Genomic DNA, 26,829 nt, shown 5'->3' on the forward strand with positions numbered 1-26,829 from the left:
AAAATATACTTTGTTTGCCGATATCTATTCACACCTTGGGCTTTACATTCATAAAACAAGCTTGAACATTTTATAAAAAATGGAGAAAAATTACATTCAGTGTACATGCAATTGGATGACCTTGGCCTGTAATTCAACAGCCACTGGAAAATCTATATTGAAGAAACTATACTTTGATCTTTATCGGCATGTCCTCAATTTCTGTTTCTGACGGCTTCAGCCCATTCGTACAATACTTGGCTAAGTAAATACACTTGTAAAGAAAGATTTCATTGCACTCAACTGTTAATGTACCAAATGTATGCCAAACAAGCAACTAAAATCCTTGCAGATATAATTAAATAATTAACTAATTTTAAAATATGCTGAAGTTATGAATCTTTTGCCCAAAACTTTGAGCAAGAGGCTCTCATTCCCTTCTTGACTGGTCGTTTTTTGTCGGCATCTCTTGAATCTGACACCAATGTTTCATCTCCATCTTGTGCTTGGGTCTTGAGTGAGGCCTTAATACTCAGAACCTGTAAGAATGTTCTCCATTAAGACAATTTCCTAAAAGTGAAAAATTAATTATTATTTTCCAGTGCTTTACTTGAGTAAATACGAAATAATTCCTGTGCTCGGGTCCTGGCTGATGCCTTAATACTCAGAACCTGTAAGAATGTTCTCTATTAACACCATTTTCCAAAAATGATTGAAATCAATAACAATGTTCCATTACATTACTAGAGAAAGCAAAATATATCCCTGACCTCCTGTTCCAGTGAATTTCTATGTTTTATACATTTCTCCTTTTCTGTGTTTGCACCAGTAATAAGTGTGTCAATGTTGGCCAGCATATTATCACAAGTATCACACCATGCCTGAAAATAACAATTACAAAGTAATTTCACACCCATACTGACATACATACATATACCAAAGGCTTTTCCCCCTGACATGGGGGTAGCCAAAAAGAAAAAGGCAGTGGTTTCTATGCCTTTTTCTTTTTGGCTACCCCCCGTGTAAGGGGGAAAAAGCCTTTGGTATATGCATGTATGTATGTACTGACATAATGATCCAGATCAAGTATAAGAATTCACAGAATTATCAGTTAACAATAATAAGAGTACCTGTAATGTAGAAACTATTCACAGAATTATCAGTTAACAATAATAAGAGTACCTGTAATGTAGAAACTATGTTGGACAAGTCTTGAGGCTTTATATCTCTACCAATGGCATAATCTACCTCAAGAATACCATTCTTCTGATCTAATTTGCCATGAAGGATATCTGGAAGAAACAACAGTTATATATAGATGGATTTTCAATGAAACCGAGTAACTACCAAGAGTGGATGTGCTGTGTTGCGACACTGCTTCTGACCCAGGGCAGTGGACAAGGTGCAGGGATGACCTGTCATCCAGGAGGTGCTAAGATGAGAGGGAGGGTGGAGGGGTGTGGAGTGTTTTCAGGGATGGAATGGGTGGGAATGATTTTATGCCTTTTCCTTTTTGGCTACCTCCCTTGTAAGGGGGAAAAAGCCTTGGTATATGTATGTATGTGTATACCACAAGGCCTTTTCCTCCACATAATGGGGCTGGCCAAGCTGAGATATACCTGGAGAAGGTTTACCCTCACCTCTTCATTATATACTCCATCCAGTCAAGTTAACTTACAGAGCAAATATAAACATCACTTCTGGATGTCATTTTCTCGTTCATTTATAACCACTCTCTATTCACTCCCTTGCTCAACAGACATTCCTCTTGCATTCAATGTATCCCTTCATCCTGTCCATCCACCTCATTCTTGGGCTTCCCCTAAAGTTCCCTCCATCCACCTCTGCTCTCCATGCTATTTTTCTTCATCTTTTCACTCATTCTTTCCCTATGCCCACCATCCCAACATTCTTTAATCCATCCTGTCTGCCAACTCCACACCTCATCACATTTCTCACTATTTTCAACCTCAACCATACTTCGTGAACACTTCATCTCAAACTTCCTTTCTGTCTCCTTCCAATTCAAAGTCTGCTATATACAGTGCCTTGTAGTCTTCTCTTTCCATTCATTCCCAGGTACCCACAGTAATCTCTTTTCCACATCCAAACAAGTTGGGCCAGAAGGTGTTCGATTTTGGAGAGTATTTGGATACAAGAGGTAATATTACCCACCCACCCCTTCAATCTCCACTCTGCCACTCATGGTTTTATTCTCTGAAGGAATAAAACATGGAACATAAGAGAGGAAGAGTTTAAATGTGTTTAAGATTAAATGACTGAGAAGTATGGTAGGGGTTACTAGGCTAGATAGAGTGAGAAATGAGGAGAAGAGTGGGGATAGAAAGGGAGTTGGGAGATAGGGTTGATGAAAGTGTATTGGGATGGTTTGGACACATGGAAAGAATGCACGAAGAAAGATTAGTAAAAGATGTGGAAGGCAGAGGCTGATGGAGTGAACATGAGGGACAACTGAGTTTGAGATGGATGGATGGGGTAAAAGGGGCATTAGGAAAGAGGGGAATGTCTGTTGAGAAAAGGAGAAGACAGAAGATAAGGGTGAGTGGAGGTATGGATGATGCCATGAGGCATGGGAGTCAGTGGGGGATGGGGGGGTGAGGGAGTATGTGTGAATGATATTTTGATATAGCCTGAAGGGATTTCTCCCTGTCTTCTCCTTTTCTGCATGAGGGGACGGAGAGGGGCGAGGTTCGCCAATTAAATGAAGTGGCCTTGCCGTGGATGTGCTGTGTCTTGCTATATTGCTTCTGACCCAGGTCAGTGGACGAGATCCAATGATGACCTATCATCCAGGAGCCAAGAAAAGAGGGAGGGCAGGGTGGTGAATGGGGATGAAATGGGTGGGAGTAGATTTATGCCTTTGACTTTGGCTACCTTCCTTGTAAAGGGGAAAAAAACATTGGTATATGTATTATCATATTCTAGCATTTTTTTTTTAAATAAATTTTTAACAAAGTAAATTTGTATTTTTCCTATAAATATGGAAGATAAAAAGAGGCAAGGTGAAGGAGAGATGAGAGGTTCTGCTGGCAAGTGATGATGCAAGAAAGTGTGTGGTGGAGTGAAGTGTCTTCAAGAAACTTATGGGCAAAGGTGAAATTGGGATGGGACATATGGGCTTTTATGTCATTCAGTCCTGATACAAAAGCTGAGAGGGAGGCTTTTTGTGTTGATTTAAACATAAGTGTAGTGGTACTGGGGGATTTCAATGATGTAGTACAAGATGAGCCAATGAATAGAGTGGTACGAAGGTTTGGGGTATCAGGTAACTATAGTAGAGATATGTTTAGAAAGGGAGTTAATGATAGTGAATGAGTTTAAGAAGAGAGAAAAGAGTTGGTGTACATGGGAAAGGTTAGAGGGGCAGTAGTTGATAGGCCATTAACTCCTTCCATACGGTGATGCTGACGTCTGCATCATGAGGTGTGAGTGAGTATATAAGGATGCCGACATCAGCATCTTGATTATATTTTGTGAACAGGCTTGATCATGTTTTCTGTGGTTATAAACATTCTGGGTGAAACAGAAATAGTAATACAACTGTAACTTTATGTTTTATAATGCACATATTGTAATGCATCATCGTATATCAGGCAGCTGATGTTGCCCACAAGAATTCAACTTGTATTGGAGAGGTAAATGAACTACATAGTGGTACCCAAAGGGAGGAGTGGAAGAGTTCTTGATGTAAATATTTTCTAAGGACAGAGCAGGGTAGTGTCAAAGTATTTGGTAGATAGGAAATTTAGACAGAGTGATAAATGAATGGAACAGACTTGGTAACCATGTAATGATTGCTGAAATTATCAGTTGTTTTAAGAAATCGTTAGAACTGCCTAGTGTGGGTCTTTGGTATATAAATAGAAACTCAAAGCAACAATTCTCATTAACTAAAGCCCTGTAGATTCCATTTACTTCCTTCAATAGTATGGTTCATTATACTTATTTTATTATAAACACAAGATTTTATTCAGCTGAGGGGAAAACCCTGTTCACATGATCCACCCTTCAAAACAATAAAATTGTGTCACAACACCTTTAAGCATACTACAGTATTAAACAAGTTAATAATGATAGGAAAGCATCACTTACCTGCATAAATTGCTTCTATAATTAAGTCCTCCAACTCTCTTGTAGATGCCAGGCCTAACTGAGTCCCAAGAGCAGCAAGTGGAATACTCTTCTGACGGGTCGCAAGTGATACAATTGTCAAGTGTCGTAATTTGGTGATCATAGCTGGGTTTAGGGCTGGATACTTGGCTGATTCTTTAACATAGTCCTCATATGTTCCATATGCGTACAGTTGAAGAAGTTCATAATAAGGAGCATGTTGAGCATTGCTCTTAAGCTGTGTGAGAAGTATGAAAGTAAAAGAGATTATTCAGTCCTTTGCTGTGTAAATTTGTCTTAAGCGTATTCTACTTGCTACCAGATGATCTTATTCAGCTGAGAAAGTCATAAAAATACCAAAAGATTCAACTTATCTCAGTTTTGGTAGTTTACCTGGTATTTTCCCATTTTTCCAAGTTTCTGAGGTATCCCGAAATAGACTACTTCATTACAACACTTTGGGATGATCCTGAATAATCTGATCTCAAGTTATTAAGTGCTAACTACAATGCTTTAGCAAGGAAGAGTCATTAAGTATGGTGCAGTGGAATGTATTTTTTTAATAAAGAGAAATTTAGTATATATATAAATATATACATATACACCCACACACACTGAGAGCCCCTTCCCTGTTATAACATGGGTAACCAAGTCAAGCATACACCCATCCTTCATTCATCTAAATCCCCTTTGTTGTCCTTTTTACCTTGGCTCCTTTTGGATGAAGGGCTGTCCTTGTCCCCAACTCACTGCTCTGATCAGAAGCAATGCAGTGAAGCACAGCATTTCCACAGTAGATCCGGACAGTCAAAACTGGTTTACCCCCACCACCACTTCATTACTTTGACGAGATAAACACCATATGAGGACGGAGCCTTTATTTGTACGACATTTCGCTTATTACAGCTTTTTCAAGTAAAAGCTGTAATAAGCGAAACGTCGTACAAATAAAGGCTCCGTCCTCATATGGTGTTTATCTCGTCAATCTTGTCGGCAAACTGCCACTTTTAAGGAACTTCATTACTTGATGACCCTCCCCACCCACCTTCATCCATTTGATAATGTACAGAGCAGACAAGACATCCTTCAGTCCACACCAAATTCTCATCCATTCACAGCTGCTTTCCACCTGTGACTATCTCTTACATTTTCCCTTTCCTACTTGACAGACATTCCTATTGCACTCAATGCCCTTTCAACCTATCTATTCACCTCCTGCTTCCACACTCATTTTGCTATTTTTTTTTCACTCGTTCTTTCCATGTGCCAAGACCAGCCCAGAATTCTTTGATTAACTCTACCGGCAGCTCTCCTTCCACCTCATTTCTCACTATCCTTCCTTGTAACCTCCACCATATGTCTTACCATTTAGGTTCTTCCTTTCTATCTCCTTTAAATTCCAAGTCTGCTTCATACAATGTCATGGACAAAATCATCCCTTTGTACAGTTTAATCTTTGCATTTATCCCCAGGTACCTATTTCTCATTGTTTTTTCATCTGCCCTAGACATCAACTCTTCCCTTATTCTATACATTTACGTCAACCCACACTACTCCATTAACTGTTACTGGTGACCCTAAATATTTAAAGTTCTGAACTTCTTCTAGCCTCTCTCCTTTCAAACTTACCTCATCTTACTACCACTCTCAACCTTTGTACATCTCATCACTTTTCTTTTACCTAAATTCACCTTCAGTTTTCTCCTCTCATAAAACCCCCCTCTAAACTCTACCACTATCTGTTTTACTCTTTCCTCTGACACAGTTATTAGCACAGTGTCATCTGCAAAGAACAATTGACTTAACTTCCATTTCTTTCCATTCTCACTACCAACTCCTAACCCCTGCTTATCACCTTTGCATATTCTTTCAGCAATACCTCATCGCTGGCTGAGAGGGTTAGGGGGTCGTTACTTGCGGTGAAGGTCGAGGTGAGGGTGGTTCGAATCCTACCACTGATGAAGTTGAACCAAGGGCATGGTTCATTAAATTCCACACAACAAAAGCCCTCTGTGAGGGGCACCGTCCTAGCCTCCCGGTAAGGGGGAGTGTGTGACGTTAAACCATAAAAAAAAAAAAAAACTACCTCATCCACATGTTTGTGAAATAAGCATGGTGTTACACAACCCTGGCACAGTCCCAACCTCTCAGACCACACTTACCCCATTCCCTATTCTCACACAAGCTCTACTTTTCACATGAAAACCTTTGACCACACTTAATAAATTTCCTCCTATATATAAATTACATCTTGAACATTATATTAACTTGTAAATTTCAAATGTACACATGAAGGAGGGTTTGAAAACATTGGATAGTGTTTTGCTCATCAATAGTATATAAAATGGTCATGCTTTCCAATCATACCCAGATAGCAAGACGTCTGGTAGCAAGTGTCATTATGCCATCACTTTGTGCCACACAGGGATGATACTTTTGGGTGCAACTGTACTAGGAGCTAAGTATGAACTAAGATGACTGATACAATACAGTAAGAAATGGTTTCATTAAACACCATAGCATGAAGTCAAATTACTAAAAAAAAAAATAATAATAATAATAATAATAAAAAATAAATAAAAAATAATTAAATAATAAAGAACTTACTTCTGTGATATTAGGCATGTCGAGAAGTTCCCCAAAGACATAGACTCCCTGAGCTTCAAGAGCCTGTTTTATAAGTTGAACTGCTGCTGCTCCTTTAGCGCTCTTGGCAAGGAGGATGTACTGTTCCTCCAGCCGTGTCTGTGCACCAGGTTTTTCCCCCATATTTTGGCTGTATGGCAGATATGAACAAAACAATATATAAATCAAAATAACTCGCCTTAAAAATGAAAAACATTCAATCTAATATACATAAAATTATACAGTAGGTTCGTCACTTTTGCAACATTCAACTTTGCAATTAATTTTTACATCACAATAAAAATTCCCCCAATTCATAAATTCCGTAAATGACCAAAATCTTCAGGTTCTGGTTGGAAAAGTCCTCCCAGACTCTCTTATGCCTTGACTTCTCTTAGAATAATTTTACAAAGAACAGGATACTTAGTCCCATCACTCAGTCCCACTTTGTCGCTTGTTAAGACTCGCATGGGAAACACAAAGGCAGAATTTTTTCCTTCCCCTTCCACAGGGGACAGAGGCAAAAAGAAAATGTACAAAGAAGTGCTAAAGGAAAGTTTTAAGAGGGAACAGCATATTGGAGGGATACATACATATATACAAGGGAGGTAGCCAAAAAGAAAAGAGACATAAAAACCATTCCCACCCATTCCATCCCTAAATACACTCTACTCCCCTCCCTCTTATCTTGGCACCTCCTGGATGACAAGTCATCCCTGCATCCTGTCCACTGCCTTGGGTCAGAGGCAGTGTTGCAAGACACAGCACATCCATAGCAAGGCCGCTTCATTAAATCGGTGACCCCCCCTCTCCGTCCCCTCATGCAGAAAAAGAGAAGACGGAGAGAAATCCCTTCAGGCTGCGTCAAATTTTTCTCACACATACTACCTCACCCCCATCCCCGCCCATTCCACCTCATGCATCACAACATCATCCATATACAACCATTCTCCATTCACCTGTCTTCTGTCCTCTCCCGTCCTTCCTCAACAGACATTTCCCTCTTCCCCAAAGCCCCCTTCACCCCATCCATCCATCTCTTCATAGGTCACCCCCTCATGTTCACTCCCTCCACATCTGCCTTCCATACCTCTTTTACTAGTCTTTCTTCACTCATTCTTTCCATGTGTCTAAACCATCCCAATACTCTTTCATCCACCCTATCTCCCAACTCCCTTACCACCCCTGTTCTCCTCCTCACTTCTAACTCTATCCAGCCTAGTAACCCCCATCATACTTCTCAGACACCTCATCTCAAACACATTCAAACTCCTTCTCTCTTCTTCTCTTATGTTCCATGCTTCTGCCCCATACAGTGCTGTTGGCACAATCACTCCTTCATACAATCTCCTCTTAGCCTCCATTCTCAAATGTCTATTCCTCATTACACTTTTTAATCCACCAAGGCATTTACTCGCTTCTCTCAATCTACATTCGACCTCCACCTCCACCCTTTCCTATCACATTTGCACCCCAAGTAAGAATAGCTGCATATTATTGTGCAGTATTAAATACACAGTAGTATGCAGCCATTGCTTTAGGGCAGTGGTTCTTAACCCCTGGGTCGCGACCCAAATTTGGGTCGCCAAGCCATTTTATTGGGTCGCTAAGGGTTTGCAGAAAATAATTATTTTCCCACTGCAAATATATTATAATTATATACTGTAATAATTAAAATACATGATGCCTAGTTTTAGGATTCTAAGTAGACTATGATTAAATAAAAACTCCAAAGCAGAAAATTTATTTGTAGGCTTGGGTCGCGATGCTTGATTTGTGCAAAATTTTGGGTCACGATGCTTGATTTGTGCAAAATTTTGGGTCGCGATGCTTGATTTGTGCAAAATTTTGGGTCGCTGCCAAAAAAGGTTAAGAACCACTGCTTTAGGGGCTTTTAAAGGTGCCCCTACAGACTAGAACCACATGTCATTTTGTTGCTATTAGAGTAAAATATCTACTCTTATTGGAATGATGCTGCTTTTATATTGTCACTATCCCACCATTATTATAACAGTTTTCCTCCATTAACAGTTCACTTACCCAGCTTATAAAACAATAAATAAATAAAAACGGATTTCATAACTAGCAGAATGTGAGAACAAAAGGCAGCATCTTCCTATTCCCTTGAGCAGAAATTCCCCAACAACTTCCTAAATCAGGCACCCATCATCCATCTCTGACCATAATTGTGACTTCACTGGTCTTGTACACTGTTTTGTGTGTTTTACAGTATATTATTTTGCTAGATTTTGTTCTAGTATTATAATCTTGATATTTGAGAACATGACAACTCTAGGAAAAAATTTCAGTGACCTCATTTTGGATCACAACCCCAGTGGCAGCAGGGGGCTCTACATCAAGCTATGCTTCTTCTCATATATCCTATATCTAGATTCTTCTTCACTCCTTCACTCAAGTTCCTTTTGAAGAGAATCTTTTGAGAAAAATAAACAAAGAAAATAAATAAATAAATACAATAAATAAAAAATTAAAATTTATTATTAATATGATTTTTTTTTTTTTTTTTTTTTTTTTTTTTTTTTTCATGCTTTGCCTTTGTAATCCTTTGTAGAGGAAAAAAAAAAAAACAGCAAGACAGGTATAGAAAAAATCTCACTTAGAATGAAACCTCCCCTAACCATAATATATATATACAGTATGTGTATGTGTACATATATATATATATATATATATATATATATATATATATATATATAAATAAATAAATGTATATATATATACATACATATATATATATATATATGTATATATATATATATATATATATCTTTTTTTGAAGAAACCACCAGGAAATTGAAAAAACAGATACAGAACGTTTTCGTCTATTTAGACATTTTCAAAGGTACAAAAAAGCAATACAGAAAGAAACAATAAATACATAAGAAGACAAGGATACTCGGAGAGGTCCCATGTTACATTTTATCACACACAATTTTGTCAATAATAAAACTGTCCAATTTGAATAAACCCAAACTCAAGTTCATGTTATTTCCAAAATTTATTTTTATAAAACAAGATTCAATAATATTTCTTTCTATAATATTATTACAAGAAGTAATTATTTTAGAATTTCCCCAGTCAATATTATGACCATAATCCCTTTGGTGGACAAATAATCCACTGGACACTTGCCCCGTTCTAATACTATATTTATGTTGGCCTATTCTTTTTTCTAAGCCTTTGCCTGTTTGGCCTATATAAATAAAATCACAGTTTTTACATGGTATATTATAAATACATCCTTCTAGGAGAATTTTTAATTAACAGACTCTTAATGTTATTATTATTTTTGAATACTATCTGGATACCAAATTAAAAAAAAAATGCTAGGAAGATGGATTAAATTTTCGTGGTACGGAATTGTTAACATATTCTTATAATTAAATGGTTTGACCTGCGACGTATTAAGAAAACATTTCCTAGCTTTGATTTTTGTTTTATCAATAAGATGTTTTGGATATTTTAAATCTTCTCTAATGTCATAGATGAATTGTATTTCTTGATCCAAGAACTCAGGGGAACAAATTCTATAAGCTCTCAGGAACATTGAAGAAAAAACTGACAACTTGGATTTTTGACAGTGATACGAGTAAAAATGAATGTACGAGAGGACATTGGTCGGCTTCCTGTAATAATAACATTAAGAGTCCGTTAATTAAAAATTCTCCAAGAAATAAAGAAGGATGTATTTATAATATACCATGTAAAAACTGTGATTTTATTTATATAGGCCAAACAGGCAAAGGCTTAGAAAAAAGAATAGGCCAACATAAATATAGTGTTAGAACGGGGCAAGTGTCCAGTGGATTATTTGTCCACCAAAGGGATTATGGTCATAATATTGACTGGGGAAATTCTAAAATAATTACTTCTTGTAATAATATTATAGAAAGAAATATTATTGAATCTTGTTTTATAAAAAGAAATTTTGGAAATAACATGAACTTGAGTTTGGGTTTATTTAAATTGGACAATTTTATTATTGACAAAATTGTGTGTGATAAAATGTAACATGGGACCTCTCCGAGTATCCTTGTCTTCTTATGTATTTATTGTTTCTTTCTGTATTGCTTTTTTGTACCTTTGAAAATGTCTAAATAGACGAAAACGTTCGGTATCTGTTTTTTCAATTTCCCGGTGGTTTCTGCAAAAATAGTTTATCATGTGTGTTTTGTGATTTCTTTGCATATATATATATATATATGTTTGATTGAATACGACAGCATTCTGGAAGTTGTTGATTTTCTTTCTTGTGTTTTCTATTTTTCTAATTATGTTCTTCCCTTGGATAGGGTGGGCATAAACCAATTCCTTATAAGGAATTGGTTTATGCCCACCCTATCCAAGGGAAGAACATAATTAGAAAAATAGAGAACACAAGAAAGAAAATCAACAACTTCCAGAATGCTGTCGTATTCAATCAAAGATGTTTAAAAGAGAACCTGCTCCCAAAATACACTAATGTACATGTATATATATATATGTATATGTACATATATATACATATGTATATATATATATATATATATATATATATATATATTATATATATATATATATACATATATATATATACATATATATATATATACATATATATATATATATATACATACACATATACACACATACACACACAGTAGTGAAGGCTACCCTCCTACTCTAATCTTTGGAGAGGAAAAGGTTTGCCTTCATTATTTTCATGATTTGAAAAAGCAATCATACTCCAACTTAAGACCAACTAAATGCACCCACATTTTATGAGCAAATTTGAAATACTATACAAATAAGAAAAATGCGTAAACATTCTCCTAAAATATCTATAATTAATCAGAAAATCTACAAAACTTATACAGGTAATAAAAATAGTAACAGAAAGGTACCACAAACCAAAAAATAACCTACTTATTTGGGGCTGCAATCTGACCGGCACTCATGACTTCTGTGTCCCGCACTGTGAATAACAAACATCACACACATTAGTTCTGGTGTCAACAAATCAAGCTCTGAGAGGAAAATACCCTGCACTGTATCAGCAGTTCAGCTTACACAGTATTAGGAAACTAATTTTGTTAAAACAAGCTCATGCATGTATTTGCAAACTGAGAAGTCATGCACCTGACATTTAAGATATTCACAACTTACAAAGTGGTCACATTACTGTTGATTCCCTGCCTTGCATAATACACATAAAGCATAAGTTTCTAAGCCAAGTAAACTTCCTTTCACTTCAGCAACTTCCATAAGTATTTAAATTCAACATACTCCTCCATACTACATACATATATCAAAATGTCCTTTGTCCCTTAAAAGGTGATGTGGCCCAGCCAAGGAATGGCTCCATACTAAATAACAATAAATGGATAACTTAACAAAAAATATATGTATGAATAATCAGGGGTCTGTGCAAGTGTGTCTCTCTCTCATATATATATATATAGACACACACACATCATAGACAATTAAAACACATTCAAACACCCTTCCCATCTCAGCACATCTTAAATGAAGGGTCATCCCTTTCCCTTGTCACACTGCTTGGGTTAAAAGCACAGTTCTTCCACAGCAGGACCTGACAGCCAGAGCTAATTTACCCCCAAATGCTTCATCCTATGACAAGCCCCCTCCTCATCCACATGAAATAATTTATCAAGTAGATCAGAAGATCATCCCTTCACCCATTCAGAAACTCCCTCCATTAATTCCATCTTTTGTACTCCCTCTTCTACGATCAACATATATTCCACACGTATCTAAAGCACCCTTTTCTCATCTCTCCACCTCGTAATCACTCTCTCAATCTTAATCCATCCACTTCTGCTTTCCACACTATCTATGCTAGTCTTTCCTCATTCATTCCTTTCATATTTCCAAATCACATTAGCATTTCATTAGAGCTTCTTTTCCATTCCTGTTCTCTGCTTCACCTCAACACCTCTCGCTTTATCCATTCTTGAAATACTTTACATATTTCTCAAATACGAACTGATGATGATCTATATACAAATGGTTTTTTCAACACCTCTCACTTTATCCATTCTTGAAATACTTTACATATTTCTCAAATACGAACTGATGATGATGATGATGATCTATATACAAATGGCTTTTTTCCCCTTACAAGGGAAGTAGCCAAATCAAAAGGCAAGTACCCATTCCCATACATTTCACTCCCCTCCACCACCCTTTCTTCTCTCTCATCTTAGCTCTTCATGGATGACAGGTCATCCCTGTATCCTGGCCATTGCCCTTGGTCAGAAGCAATGCAGCTAGGCCACTTCACTTAATTGGCAATCCCTCTTCTCCATCCTCTCATGCAGAAAAGAGAAGAATGGAGAAATCCCTTCAGGCTGTTAAAATATCATTCATACATAACCAATCACTACTCCCCATCCCCTCCCTTGCATTGCCGTATCATCTACAAAGCCATTCTGCACTCACCCACATTTCCTGCCTTCTCCCTTCCTTGTTCAACAGGCATTCCCCTCTTGCTCAATGCCTTTTTCAACCTATCTTTCCATCTCATCCTCAGTTGTCCCCTCAAGTTCATTCCATCCACCTCTGTCTTCCAAACCTCTTTTACTAATCTTTCTTCACTTTCCATGTGTCCAAACCATATCCCAATAACAATAATAATTCCATACATACATTTACCCAGGACTTTTTTCCCCTTACAAGGGAGGTAGCCAAAATACAAAGGCATAAATCCACTCCCACCCATTTCATCTCCACACACTCCACACCCATTCACCACCCCTCCCTCTCTCCATCTTTTCTGGGCTCCTCTTGGATGATGGGTCATCCCTGCATCTTGTCCATCACCCTGAGTCAGAAGCAATGCAGCAAAACACAGCACATCCACAGTAAGGCTGCTTTGTTTAATCAGCAACCCCCTTCTCTGTCCCCTCACGCAGAAAAAGAGATGAGGTGAAAACTGAAATCTTCAGGCTGCATCAAAATACTCACACCCATTTATCTTCAACTTCCTTCTTTCGCACACCTTCCCAAACTCTGTCACTAACTTCCTTAATCCCTCCTCTGATCCTGCTACAAGCAGTGTTGTCAGCAAACAACAACTGGTTTTTCTCCCATTTTTCTCCATTTTCTTTAACTATCTCCAATTCCTGACTAATTATCCTTGCATTTACCTCTTGCACCACCTCATTTGTGAACACACTGAACAGCCATTATAATCATCACTGCCTTGAAAAAAAAAAAAAAAAGTCCAATAAATTTCTATGAAGAAACAATGGACTTATCTATACCGTAGTTACTGTATTGGTGTAGATCTGTTTCTATGTTACCAATGGGCAAAAGAGAGGCACAGTTGTTAGCAGCTTTCCTCATGTGAAAAAGTGGGGGAAGATAGTAAAAATTTATAGAAATCATAGGCCTGGTCCAGAGCTCAAATGACAAGTTCCTTGGGACTGCACCTCCAAATGGAAATAAGAATGATGACTGGTTTTGAAGATGAATGTCAAGGTGATAATTCTCTTTGATGTCCATCTCACAGGACCATCACAAGCAGGAACACATCCTTGGGCCCTGTAATTGTACATACACTAACAATATATACAACCACTCCTCGTTTAACGACAACAATTGGGACCAGCGCGCCGTTGTTAACCGAATTGGTCGTTAAGCGAAAGTGTATACATATACGTACATGTACTGTATGTACAATGTCCAGCAATATATGTATCTTTATTTTCGTGTATTTCCCTCTTTTATACAGTACATTAAAGCTTTATTTACTGTTTATTTACGGTGGTTATGTTCCCGAAATTACCGTATATGACCAAATCTGCGCATGCTGACATTCCATATTGAATACCGGGGTATTTTTTTAGTTTCGACCATGGGCGCAATATAGCAATAGAAAATTAATTATCAATTTTGTAAATAAAATGAATCAACGTAATATGCAATTTTGTGGGCGGAAATGAAAGTAAAAAATACCATGCTACAAGAAAATATGCTAATGAACGAAGTCGGTAGCATAGGATTGGGACGCCATCTTGTCGTCTGCCAATGTCTCTCACGACGACGACAACGAGGATGAGCCGGATGACATTTAATTTGCAGGTAATGATTTATCAAACACAGGTTAGGTTAGTTTAGTTTAGGTTAGGCGAATTTATCATCCTTTCATTTCCTCAACATCGGCATCTATCATAACAAACATGGTGTACCATTCATCCGACATGACTTCGTTACTTACGAAATTTGTTTTTGCACCTTTTTTTTATTTTCGCTCACAAAATTGCATATTACGTTGATACATTATAATTTACAAAATTAATAATTAATTTTCTATTGCTATATTGCGCCCTTGGACGAAACTAAAAATTTACCACTACCGGTATATATTGTACCCCAGGTAGTTTTTCCAGCTTGCAGGATGGCAATGTAGACCTAAGCTTCAGAACACTTTACCTCACAGCTAATATCCACCGTACAAGTTTGATTGGCCATTATATGACACATGAGCATTCCTGGCCCAGTTTTTGCACATATTGCACTGAACTGAGCCCTTTGTCTGTCTGTCAGCCAACTTAATTATCGTACACGATGTCGTAACTTCAGGAGATTTACGTTAAACGAATATTGGTCTGTCATAAAGCCCGTCATTACTCCGAGTTGTCGTTAACCGAGTAGGTTGTTAAACGAGGAGTACCTGTACATATACCAAGACCCTTTCCCCCTTACAAGGGAGGTAGCCAAAGTCAAAGGCATAAATCCACTCCCACCTATTTCATCCCCACATACTCCACTCCCATTCACCACCACTCCCTCATTCTTTTCTTGGCTATTGGATGACGTGTCATCCTTGCATCTTATTCCATAAACATAAGACTCAATACATGCACATGGGCACACTAAATATACAGTACATATTGATATTAATAATTGTTTCCTCAAGTATCGCTAACTGCAGCCACAGCTTGCTCAGGAGACCAGATAACAGCCTCCCTGGGCCACATCACTAGGTGGAGGTGGGGAAAGATGAGATGAATTTGCCTCTGTTAATACTCACTTCCAATTTGCTGCCACATTCTCCTCTTGCACATCTCATCACCTTACTTTTACTAATATTTATCTTCTGCTTCCTTCTTTTGCACACCTTTCCAAACCCCTTTACTAACTTCCTTAATCCCTCTTCTTGCACCACCACATTCATGTATAAATTGAACAGCCAAGGCAACAAAACACATCCCTGGTGAAGTCCCACCTTTACCTCATACCACTCACTATTTCCATATCTAATTCTAACACAGGCTTTACTACTCTCATAAAAATTCTTGACTGCTCTTAACAGTTAACTTTCCTATCTTGTATATCTGCAATACGTCCCACAGTGCCTTCCTGTATACCCTGTCATAAGCTTTATTCCAAATCCATAAAGGCCCAAAAAACATCCTTTCCTTTATCTAAAGCTTTCATACATATCGGCCTTACCACAAAAATCTGATCCATTCAACCCCTGTCTTAAACCCACACTCTTCCCCACCAATTACTCCCCCTGTTCCTCTCCTAATCCTTTCAATCAAAGCCCTCCCATAAGTCTTCCCAACTCCACTCAATAAACTGACTCCTCTGAAACCATTACATTTATACTTGTCCCGTTTTCCCTTGTAAAGTGGAACTATACATGCACTCCTCCAGCACTCTAACCCTCTTAAAGACAAACATATAATGACCAGTCCACCATCACTGTACCTCCCTTTTTTAGACACTCCACAACACCCATCCAACCCAGGTGCTTTATCTTTCCTTATTTCTCCTCCATTTTCCTCATTCATTACTGTCATTTTCTTAGCACTTCCAATTGCAACTACCTTTCCCTCCCTATCCTCCTTCACATTTAGCAACTTCCTAAAATACTCTGCACGCCTTCCTCTTACTGCTGTCTCTTCCATTATCAGCTCTCCATCTGCACCTTTTACTTTTCTTTCTTTATTTGATTCGCCTCATCTTCTTCTTACCCCATTTCACATCTGCTCTTCTCTTTGCCTCCTTTATCTTATGTTTTCATTCTCTTTTCTTTGTACCTCTCATATGATTCATCCTCTTTTGTAACCAATCTGTGAATGCTCACTTCTCTTCCACAACCTTCTTTGCTTCATCATCCCACCACTCACTACCCTTCCTTCTATTTCCTCCTGTCCTCCTTGTTCTACACACTAACTTTGCACACCTCCTTGAACCATCCCCTTTCATCTTCCACTCCTAGTTCTACTCTATTCTTCACCCCCTCCCACTCCTCAGCTTCTTCTTGTATTCCTTATCTTTCCCATTTAAGCACCTCCCTACCTTCTGCCCTTTTCCTCTTTCTCCATATATCCTCCACTCTCAACTTGCCTTCCACCAAAAATTGATCTGATATTCCCCCACTCTTTTCCCTTAGAACACAAACATCAAAAACAATTCCTACTCTTCTCCTAGTTACCACTATATAGTCCATTAAAGCCCTATCTAACACCTTCTCCCATGTGTACTTATGCTTGACTTTCTTCCTCAACATTGTATTTGCTATCATTAACTCTCTAGACACATCTCTACCATCAACTCTCTACTACAATTTTTTCCTGGAACTCCACACTTCCCAACCACTCTTTCTATTGGTTCATTTTCTACCCTAGCACTAAGATCTCCCTATACCACTACATTGACACTTCTCCCTAAACCCTCTATACACTCATTTAAATCTAACCAAAAAGGCTCCCTTTCCTCTACACTCTTTTCACTACCAGGCCCATATGCAATTACAAAAACCCACATCTCCCTTCCCAGTTTCACTTTCATCCACCTTAACCTTGAAGAAACCTCCTGCCACTCCACCACAAATCTACCTATCTCTTCACTTACTAGAATAGCCACACCTCTCCCTCATCCTTTCTTCACTCCTGACACCTTCCCAGCTACACTCCCAAATTCAACTCGCCCCTACCTTTCAATTTAGTTTCACTCAAGGTCAACATATCCATCTTTCTTCTCACAAACACACTGCCTATCTGTTCACTTTTACTCTCATCTGTACCATATCCATGCACATTAGCACTTCATATAGACCCTAACATATCAGCTGTATGCTACTGATCAGCTTTTAACCCCACAATAACATGAAGCCAATACCCCTGACAGGGTATCACTTTTTTTTTTTTTTTTTTAGTAATACCTATACTTCTGACCTAAACCAACACATCAAACCTTTACCCACCAAAACAATTAAAAAAATATCTTATTGTTTCATCATAAATGGAAGATGACACTAATTATAGTTTCTTAGCAAGTTCTATAATTATCATACATTTCCACTTTCAATGTCAGCTTTATGAATGTCTGAGCTTAGTTTTTTTTATGCTATATCATGTATGAGTGCACTTCTTTTGTAATACCTATATTTCTGACTAAAACCAACCCATCAAACATTTACCCACCAAAACAATTAAAAAACATCTTATTGTTCCATCATAAATGGAAGATGACACTAATTGTAGCTTCTTAGCAAGTCTATAATTATTATACATTTCCACTTTCAAAGTCAGCTTTATGAATGTCCGAGCTTACTTATTACATTAAATTAGGTTAGGTTCAGTTAGGTTTGGCTTGGCTGTACATCAAAATTAGTTGGAAATGACTGTACAGTGAAAATAATGGAGCAGCCTAAAAATCACTACAAAATGAAAATGGCAGGCAAGTGACACAAAGCAAGACTAGAACAAAGGTTCTGAGGGCAGGGAACCAATGCCACCCCACCACCCTTTAATTATGTTAGTCTATTAGCATGGCATGGTATCTTGGAAAGCCCAATTTCATAACAGCAAATCACCAATGCATGTATGGTGGAAATAGTAGGCAAGACTAATATCACTATAGTTGAAAATAGCATAGGCCATTGTGGAAACGATTTTTTCTATGTGATCTATTATCTGTCAAGGTATACTTTAGCCTGTACTCTAACCTGAGCTATCTCCATAAACTGCACTACCTACAGTGGCCACAGCCAGTTCCTGGGGACCACATGTATCTTGCAAAAGAGATCTGGGAAAACAGATTGACTGATTCTTATCAGAGGCCATTCATTCTTTACCAATATGCAGTTCTGTTCCAGTAACACACAATTGTATTTTTACTTTATTACATTTAAAAGATCTATTATGGTATCATTAAGGAAGTGCACATCTATGATATATCAATACAAAATTAACTATCAATTTGTCAATTAAAATGCATCAACATGTCTCTCTGGGCAGAAATCAGTAACAAAAAACCTTGCTAAAAGAAATACACTATCAAACAGAGATGCAACGATAGGTTTGAAACACCATGTTTGTGTCATCTGTCCAGTTCCATCAAAGTCAGTTTGACAATGGCAATGGCCATTTTGGGCAAACCTAAGTGATATATCAATATATTACATATTAATTTTGAAAATTAAAATACATCAATTCATGCTTTTCTTGAAGCATTGAAATGGCTCTATAACCCCCCAGTCCGACTGGATGCCAAAACTGGCTGTCAACATCCCTGACAACAATAACCATCCTGATGACCTCTAGCATTACAGGTACCATATTATTAAATGCAGGTTAGGTTAAGTTAGGTTAGAAGAGAACAATTTATCATACTTTAAAATGACATCCATATCTAGCAAGACAAATATGGCATCTGAACGCACTTGTTGCAACTCCATTTGGTTGTTTTGTTAATGATTTGTCCCAAGAAAAAATGTATTATGATTTACTATATCAATATTAAATCTAGTATTTAAAAAAAAAAAAATGCCCACTTACATGATATAGCAACAGAAAACTGAATATTCATTTTCTAAATTTTAACATTTTTTTTTTTGTGAAAATCAATTAAATTTTTTTTTTATAAAAGCAAATACACTACCAAACGGAGCTGAGATAATAGGTTTGAGACACCATTCTGTCATTTTTCCTGTTCTGTCAATGTAAGTTTGACAATGATATTGATGTTGTGTACCGGGTGTTCTCCCACTCCAAGTGGTCACCACGTTCATATTTCTAAAATAGTGTTACGGAGCTAAAATTCATGCTTTTCTTCAGGCTATGAAACTCCTATATACCCCACAGTCTGATTGAATCCCAAAGCTGGCCATCAACATCCCTGACAATGATGATGACCCTGATGATCTCTAGAATTACAGGTAATGCATTACTAAATGTAGGTTAGGTTAGACTTGACAAATTTATCATACTTTAATTTCTTCAACCTCCACATCTATCACAACAAAGATGGCATCTTAAGCAGTTGCCGTGGCTCCATACACCAGTGTGTTGCTTTTAGCAACTTTTTCTGTTATTAATTTCTGCCAAGAAAAACATATTACATTGATATATTATAATTTACAAAATGAATACCTAATTTTCTATTGCTATATCTTTAACCTGTGCACTTCTTTAAATTTACCTCCATTTTACGATTTTTCTATGGAATGAAACTTAAGTTAGGAGCTATTGGACAATAACCAATGCAAGTTTCATGTAAAGTTTTCATGCTTATGTGTTTCTAGAATTGTACCCGATAAATACCTCTTCCCCTCCCTACATAATACATCTCCCATATGAATGAGGATAGTCTTGGTTAAACATGACTGATTTCCAATTACAACCTCTCCCGAAATAAAAAATTCAATACACACAGAGAACATAAATTACACCAATGATATATGCAGATGACCCCTGCTTCACAAATACCAATAGTATAAAAACCCCTAAACACACTCTTCACGTCACCAAACTCAGTGAACCATCTATCATGCCTCCCCAATTCAACAATTGTGTACACAAATCCACTGTCACACATGTAAAACTGCATGTTAACTATGTTCATTTGTACACTGTTCCACGTCTAGTCAATTACATACTAATTAAGATTCATTGCCTTTTCAAAAATTAACAAACCTGTGCTTCAATATAGTTATTTTCTCAAATGCAAATTCATTTTTAATAGTCTACATTGTTAAAGTAGTAACAAACAATGGTATTGACAACTCTAACACCATTCTAAAATTCTATAAGTTAGGGGCATTCTAGAACAACCTCACACAAAATAAAATAATTAATATTCTTTCTTACACTCAACTTGTTAAGTGTTATATCTTAACCCTCTACCCCACGAAGTATAAACAATCTATGTAATACGACAGTTCTGTGCTTCAAACAGATTATGTCATATTTGAGCCTGGTAGGACCGAAAGTTTGCTTCCTGTGGCCTGCCCACGGGATAAATTTGTCATTTAATTTAACTAAAACATAGTCAATATTGAAATAATTGCCATAAGAATATTCTGGTTTTGATTTTGTGTATAAAATAGTATATAATAATTCATAATCCAATAAAATAAGTAGAGATTAAGCCAAAAGTATTTTTTGTTGCCATCGTGACCGTCACCTTTGCCTTGTGTAGTATAACAGTCAATAATATGTGGCAGTCGCAGACATCACTCTAAATTTCTCATAGTCTTCCTTTTCCAGGCCTGCAATTTTTATCATTCTTATTATTTTTTTTCATTTATTTGTGATAACCTTATAAAACAAATTTCTTTAAAAATACACAGTAGCCCCGTTGCTCCATCTGCCATCCAATCTTTTGACAGACTTTCCTGCCCAATTTCATTACTACCTCTTTATCACATCTACGATATATTCAACTTCAATTTGCTCTCTTATCCAACTTGTCCTTTTCCTATTATAGACTATGTATTTCAAACATGAACCTGCAAGAAATCCTCTATTTACCTTTTTCATTTTAATTTCATTGAATATTCGTGATTCTGCATTTCCTAAAATTTGGCCTAAACAGTTATACTCTACATTTCAACCTCAAAATATAGTATTCACTTTAAACTTTTGTGGTCGTGGGGCGACGTATCACTTACCTTATCCGCGTTATTTCCTGCTTCTTCGTCTTCTTCGATAACGAAGACTATTCTCTCCAGTTTCTCTTTCACTCGTATCGCCTATCTATCTCACCTTAGCTAATTAATCTCTATATTTTTCTCCTATTACACTTTCCTCTCTCGCTCTCCCCCTCGTTCGCTCCTCATACGCATTGCCCATACGCATCAGCCAACACCTGTTCGCGTTCTGCACGGAGACCTTTGACCCCGTGCCGGGGGTGCCAACTGCACACACATACCCGCACCACATTCACCACATTCACACCACACTCTTCTTTGATCTCGAGATCAACCTATTTTTCATCTTCTCCGTCTCCTCCACTTCCTACTTCGTAGTCCTGCAGCCATCCCGGAGGTGGTCTATTAGGCTGCGGTCGCCGAGGCGCTGCTCCCCCATCTACTATCGCGTAGTAATTCTCGTCATCGTTTTTTCCGCTATCTACCACACGACGAAGATTTAGGATATGTCGTGGCACTCCCTCGACAGAGATGTTGTTCCGCGAATTTACCTCCGTTACGATACCCCTCGTCCACTGTAAGGTGCACTTACTATCCTTTAGCCTCGCCCATACCTCTTCCCCCACCTGTACTGAGGCAGCGCCTTCTTCAGCATTGGCCGGTAGCACAGGCACTACCCTGGGATGTTGCCAGTCATATTTACATTAGGCTATCTGTGGAACCGAGTCTTCGTCTTTGCCTAACTTAGGGGACATGTTATACCAGAAGACTGCATCTATAGGCGGTATTAATGCCTTTTTGGCGATGGACATAGTGCGATGGTGTCGTTCTACTATTCTACTGTACACAGCCCTAAAGAAACGTCTTGTGCTCCATTTGTCCAGCATTTCTTTCGGTGCTCCCGACCGAAACGCGGTGCTCTTATCCATCAGGACTTCATGCACTAGACCTCGTCCCAGAAATATCTCATTCATCACCCGTGCAATTTCCTCTCCCGCCTCCGTCTTCAGCTCCCGCCAGACGGCGAATCGTCCTGGGCCACAGTCAACCACCAATAAGTACATGCCCCGTCGATAGTGGGTTACGTCGACCGCCACCCTCCTTCAGTTCTCTTCTACGCTGAGTTCCCCCGTAGCGTGCGGTCTCGGGGCGGGATCTATTGATTGACATCGGACACATGCTCTCACAGACCGCCGGACTTCTTCCCTCGTTATATTCGGGTCAATTTTCCTTGCTAAGAACAATGACCTATCAACATCTAGGTTATGTGTTCCATGAAACTCCTCCGACCATAGGGATCCTACGGTGCACATTTCAACCTTCTCCTCTTCCTGTTCTTCCGGCACTCTCAGCCAACTTTTCTTTACTCTGGTTAGCACGTCCGCTTTGTTCACTCCCGATGGCACTTGGATTACGCTCACCTTCACGCTGAACTCGTCTATTAACTCCCTCAGGATCCCAAGGCGCCGTTTCACAATGACCTCTGCTGCCCCTTTCGTGCGTATTCTCTTCTCAGCAGTCAGCATTGAGTTCATCCATCCCGCCACCGTGGCTGAGTCTGTCCTGATTTCGATCTCGCGTAGCCCCCATTTCAGCACCAAATTGACTCCTTTTACAACTGTACCCAACTCCGATACGTTAATGTGATGGTAGTCATTCCTTTTGCGGTGCCACGCCCCATCTTCGACTACCACAACTCCTATCTCCAGGACTACGCCGGTTGCTATGCTGCTAGCATCACACCATATCACACCTATGTTCTGTTGTGGTGCACTCCACTGTCCTCTCATTGGATCATCGCGTCTCACCCGTCGTGCGACGTCACGTATCATCGTGAGCGTGCCCTCATCAACCTTGTCTCCCTAACCCTTCACCCCTAACCGCCTCTTAATATAACTGAACGCCACACGGAGCCAACCCGCGATCGGGTAGTGACCAACCAATTTGCCACACAGCGAGAAGAGCTATCGTCTCTTCATCTCGTCCGTTAAATCCGAGATCTCGTTACCTTTCCTGAACATCAGGTTTCCGCTCCCGTCCCTCTCTAGTCGCAGTCCCAACACCGTTCCTCCTCCCAGCGGTTCCGGTTCCTTTGAGACCGATCCAAATCGAGCTAAGTGTTCCACTACGTCCGACGTCGGTACAACTGTATCATCCATTAATATGTCATCAAGGTAGGGATCCGTACCCTTCTTCATCATTTCAGTCTTCTTCAGCACTATCTTCAGGATCCTCGTCATTATCCTCGGAGCTGATCACAGCCCGAATTCCAGTCTGGCCAAGCAATAAAATTTACCTTTATATTTCATTAGTTGGTATTCCCATAGCTTCTTCACCCAGCGAATTTGCAGGTAAGCCGCCCGTAGATCTACAATCATGGACGCACCCCTCATTTGGCGCCATTTGCGTAGAATCTCGTTACATATGTCTACAAAATCATCGCCAGTTTGGAAACTGGTTCAGCTCTCGGAAGTCCAACATCGGTCGTACTTTGTTCTTGGTTAGCTGTACTACTGCCATTGGAGGCAAGATTCCATCCTTCACTGGCTTCTCCCAAGGACTCAAAATTCCCTCATCAATCCACCCCTGTACTTCGATGTCAATGTCATCCCTCACCCCCTTTTCGAAAGTCTGTTCATAGCAGCCGACTTTGTTCTTCAGTACAGGTGAGCCTCCTTCGAGGTACCACTCTACCTCCCACTTCCTGCCATCAAATTTCGCCTGGAAGTCTTCACCCTCAATTGTATAAGGTACCGCCCTCTCGTCAACGTCGAGCTTCGTGGCGACACTGCCCTCAGTGTCATTCCTTCGTCTATTTCCGGCCTCTGACGGCTCCTCCCTCTCCATTCCATACTCGAGTCACGTATCGCTACAACCCTTACTTGTCTAGCAACGAACGTGACTTCTCCGAGCTATGTAATTACATCTATTTCCAGCACCACTTGAATTCCCTCTATGACCGTTCTAATAACAAGCACTCTTAGTCGTATCGGAATGCCCTCCACCGTCATTTCAACACTCTGGTCACCTTCGTACTTTGTCTTCTTTCCGTCAACTGTCATCAGGGCCATTTCTCCCTGCCTTAATCCTTTAATCAGGTCGGTCATTACAATCGTGGTTGAACAGCCGGAATCTACCAGTGCTCTTGCACGTATTCCTCTTAGGCAGACATCTACAATTAGCATACAGTTGACGAGTGCCCTTACATTGATTGGGCGATAGCTCGCACAACAGCCGCCCCTTGTCCGTTTCCCTGCTCGCATTGTCGAGTGATATGTCCTAGTTCTCTACATTCGTAACATATAGGCTCCGTGTCTCTACAATTCCTCGCGAGATGACCAGGGTGCCCACACATATTACAAAGCATCCTATGTGGTCCCCTCCATCCGCTGTAGCCACCCCTGGACTTTCGCGTTTTCCTTTTTCTATCGGCCGGTGGACTCTGACACAGTAGGTCTCCCCTCTTCCCGGGTGAGTCGTCGTAGTAACATCTCGATCCTCGGTTTCTTACAAGGCAATTTTATTTCTCTTTCGCTATTGCAGCTAACGGCCTACCCTTCAGTGTCCCTGTGAGAAGTCTAGCACTGACATCAACACGTCCATGCTCGCGGATACGTGATCTGGGAAGCCATTCACAAACACCATTCTAACAACTTGTTCCAAGCCTTTGCCTTTAAGTCTTAATAGTTCAGCTAATTTCCTAATTTCGTTGGCAAAGACGTCGACCTGTTTGCCAACCCAGCTTATTCTTTGTAGCCGATTAAACGATTCGAACGCACTCTCAGTGAATGTCTCTTCGAACCTCTTTTTCAGCTTTTCTGCATCTTCTTGATCTCTCCTGCATTTCTAGGTAGATGGCTAATGCGTCCCCAGCCAGATTAAGGGTTTGCGACGTTGCTGACACAGGTTAATTTTGCCATTAATTCTGCCTTTTTAAACCACGTCTCCGTTGCCACCAAACGGCTTTAGGGTTATGTTGCTCATCTTGAACGGTTCCCTCCTTATGCTAGTCGCCTCGGCCATGCCTAGATAGCTTGTGGTCGCGGAGCGACAGACCACTTACCTTATCCGCGTTATTTCCTGCTTCTTCGTCTTCTTCGATGACGAAGACTATTCTCTCTAGTTTCTCTTTCACTCGTATCGCCTATCAATCCTACCTCAGCTAATTATTCTCTATATTTTTCTCCCATTGCACTTTCCTCACTCGCTCTCCCCCTCGTTCGCACCACATACGCACTGCCAACTAACACCCGTTCGCCCCCTTCTACACGGTGACTTTTGACCCCGTGGTGGGCCTACCCGAACTACATCCACCATACGGGGAGAGATGTCCCGACCAGTGGTGAATCCAGGATCAAAATTGGGGTTGGGGGGCTTAACCTGAATTTTGTAAATGTAGATGACGTTTTTAAAGAGACGTACTCTGTAGCACGAATACGATGATTTTTATTATGAATTGAAGTATATGTTCTCATTTTATTTATTTATTTTTTCAGAATATTGGGCAAAAGTATCGCTTAATCTAACATTTTTAATATCTACCCTCAATGATGTGTTGAATATACTTCTACCACTGTAATACTGCATTCTGCCATGTACCGGTGTACACGTGGCAGGTTTCTCGATCTTTACAATGAGGCAATGAAAGAACCCCATCTATGTACACATTGAACAGCCACGGCAACATGACACATCCCTGTAGCAGTCCCATCTTTACCTCAGACCACTCACTCTTTCCATTCCCCAGTCTAATACAGGCTCTACTACTCGTAGAAACTCTTGACTGTCCTTAATAGCTTTCCCTAATCCCATGCATCTGCGAAACCTCCCACAGTGCTTTCCTGTCTACCCTGTCATAAACCTTTTTCAAATCCATAAAAAATCCTTACCCTTTTCCTTTCCGAATTGTTTCCTGTACTTCGGCCATGTTTATCTTTTTTTTTTCTGATCTCTGCTTTTAGTTGATAAGCTTGTTTAGTTCTACTTTCTCTATTTCGTCTCTCCTGTTTTTAACATGCATAGCCCCTCTTCTTTTAATTAGGTCCCATTTGCCTTGTCACTTTAGAAACATCAACTTTCTTCACACTTTGTACTTACAAGAGATGACTTTCCACGGTGAAAACAAACCCTAGTATCTTCTATACGGTCTCATGCGTTAGATTCGAATTCCAATCTACTCCTTT

The 26,829-nt window shown here is 39.2% G+C and overlaps 1 protein-coding gene across 5 annotated transcripts; it reads right to left on the bottom strand.

Annotated features, from left to right (window-relative positions):
* Positions 1 to 9: 9 nt before the first annotated feature.
* On the bottom strand, positions 10 to 21,008 carry CSN7 (COP9 signalosome subunit 7). 5 transcript variants are annotated; one of them, XM_076192313.1, is made up of 7 exons: positions 20,865 to 21,008; positions 11,662 to 11,710; positions 6,718 to 6,886; positions 4,093 to 4,348; positions 1,162 to 1,271; positions 750 to 860; positions 10 to 518 (listed from the first exon to the last, which is right to left on the bottom strand). In XM_076192313.1, exons 2-7 carry the CDS (start codon positions 11,691 to 11,693, stop codon positions 372 to 374), a joined length of 825 nt encoding a protein of 274 aa, XP_076048428.1. In that variant the 5' UTR covers positions 11,694 to 11,710; positions 20,865 to 21,008; the 3' UTR covers positions 10 to 371. The 5 variants fall into 5 exon arrangements, with proteins under 5 accessions (XP_076048428.1, XP_076048427.1, XP_076048429.1 ...); XM_076192312.1 differs by having other exon boundaries at positions 20,872 to 20,957; XM_076192314.1 differs by lacking the exon at positions 20,865 to 21,008 and adding an exon at positions 9,049 to 9,169 and having other exon boundaries at positions 11,662 to 11,689.
* Positions 21,009 to 26,829: the final 5,821 nt, after the last annotated feature.

This window comes from Oratosquilla oratoria, chromosome 11 (genome assembly GCF_046742065.1).
Source record: "Oratosquilla oratoria isolate Oo_2021 chromosome 11, ASM4674206v1, whole genome shotgun sequence".
Taxonomy (NCBI): domain Eukaryota; kingdom Metazoa; phylum Arthropoda; class Malacostraca; order Stomatopoda; family Squillidae; genus Oratosquilla; species Oratosquilla oratoria.

Coding starts and splice junctions, on each gene's coding strand:
- CSN7 (XM_076192312.1), bottom strand. Junction 6,887..11,661: donor CAGATTGCAGCCCCAAATAA/GTAGGTTATTTT, acceptor TCTGCCATACAG/CCAAAATATGGGGGAAAAAC. Junction 1,272..4,092: donor TATAGAAGCAATTTATGCAG/GTAAGTGATGCT, acceptor TGTTTCTTCCAG/ATATCCTTCATGGCAAATTA.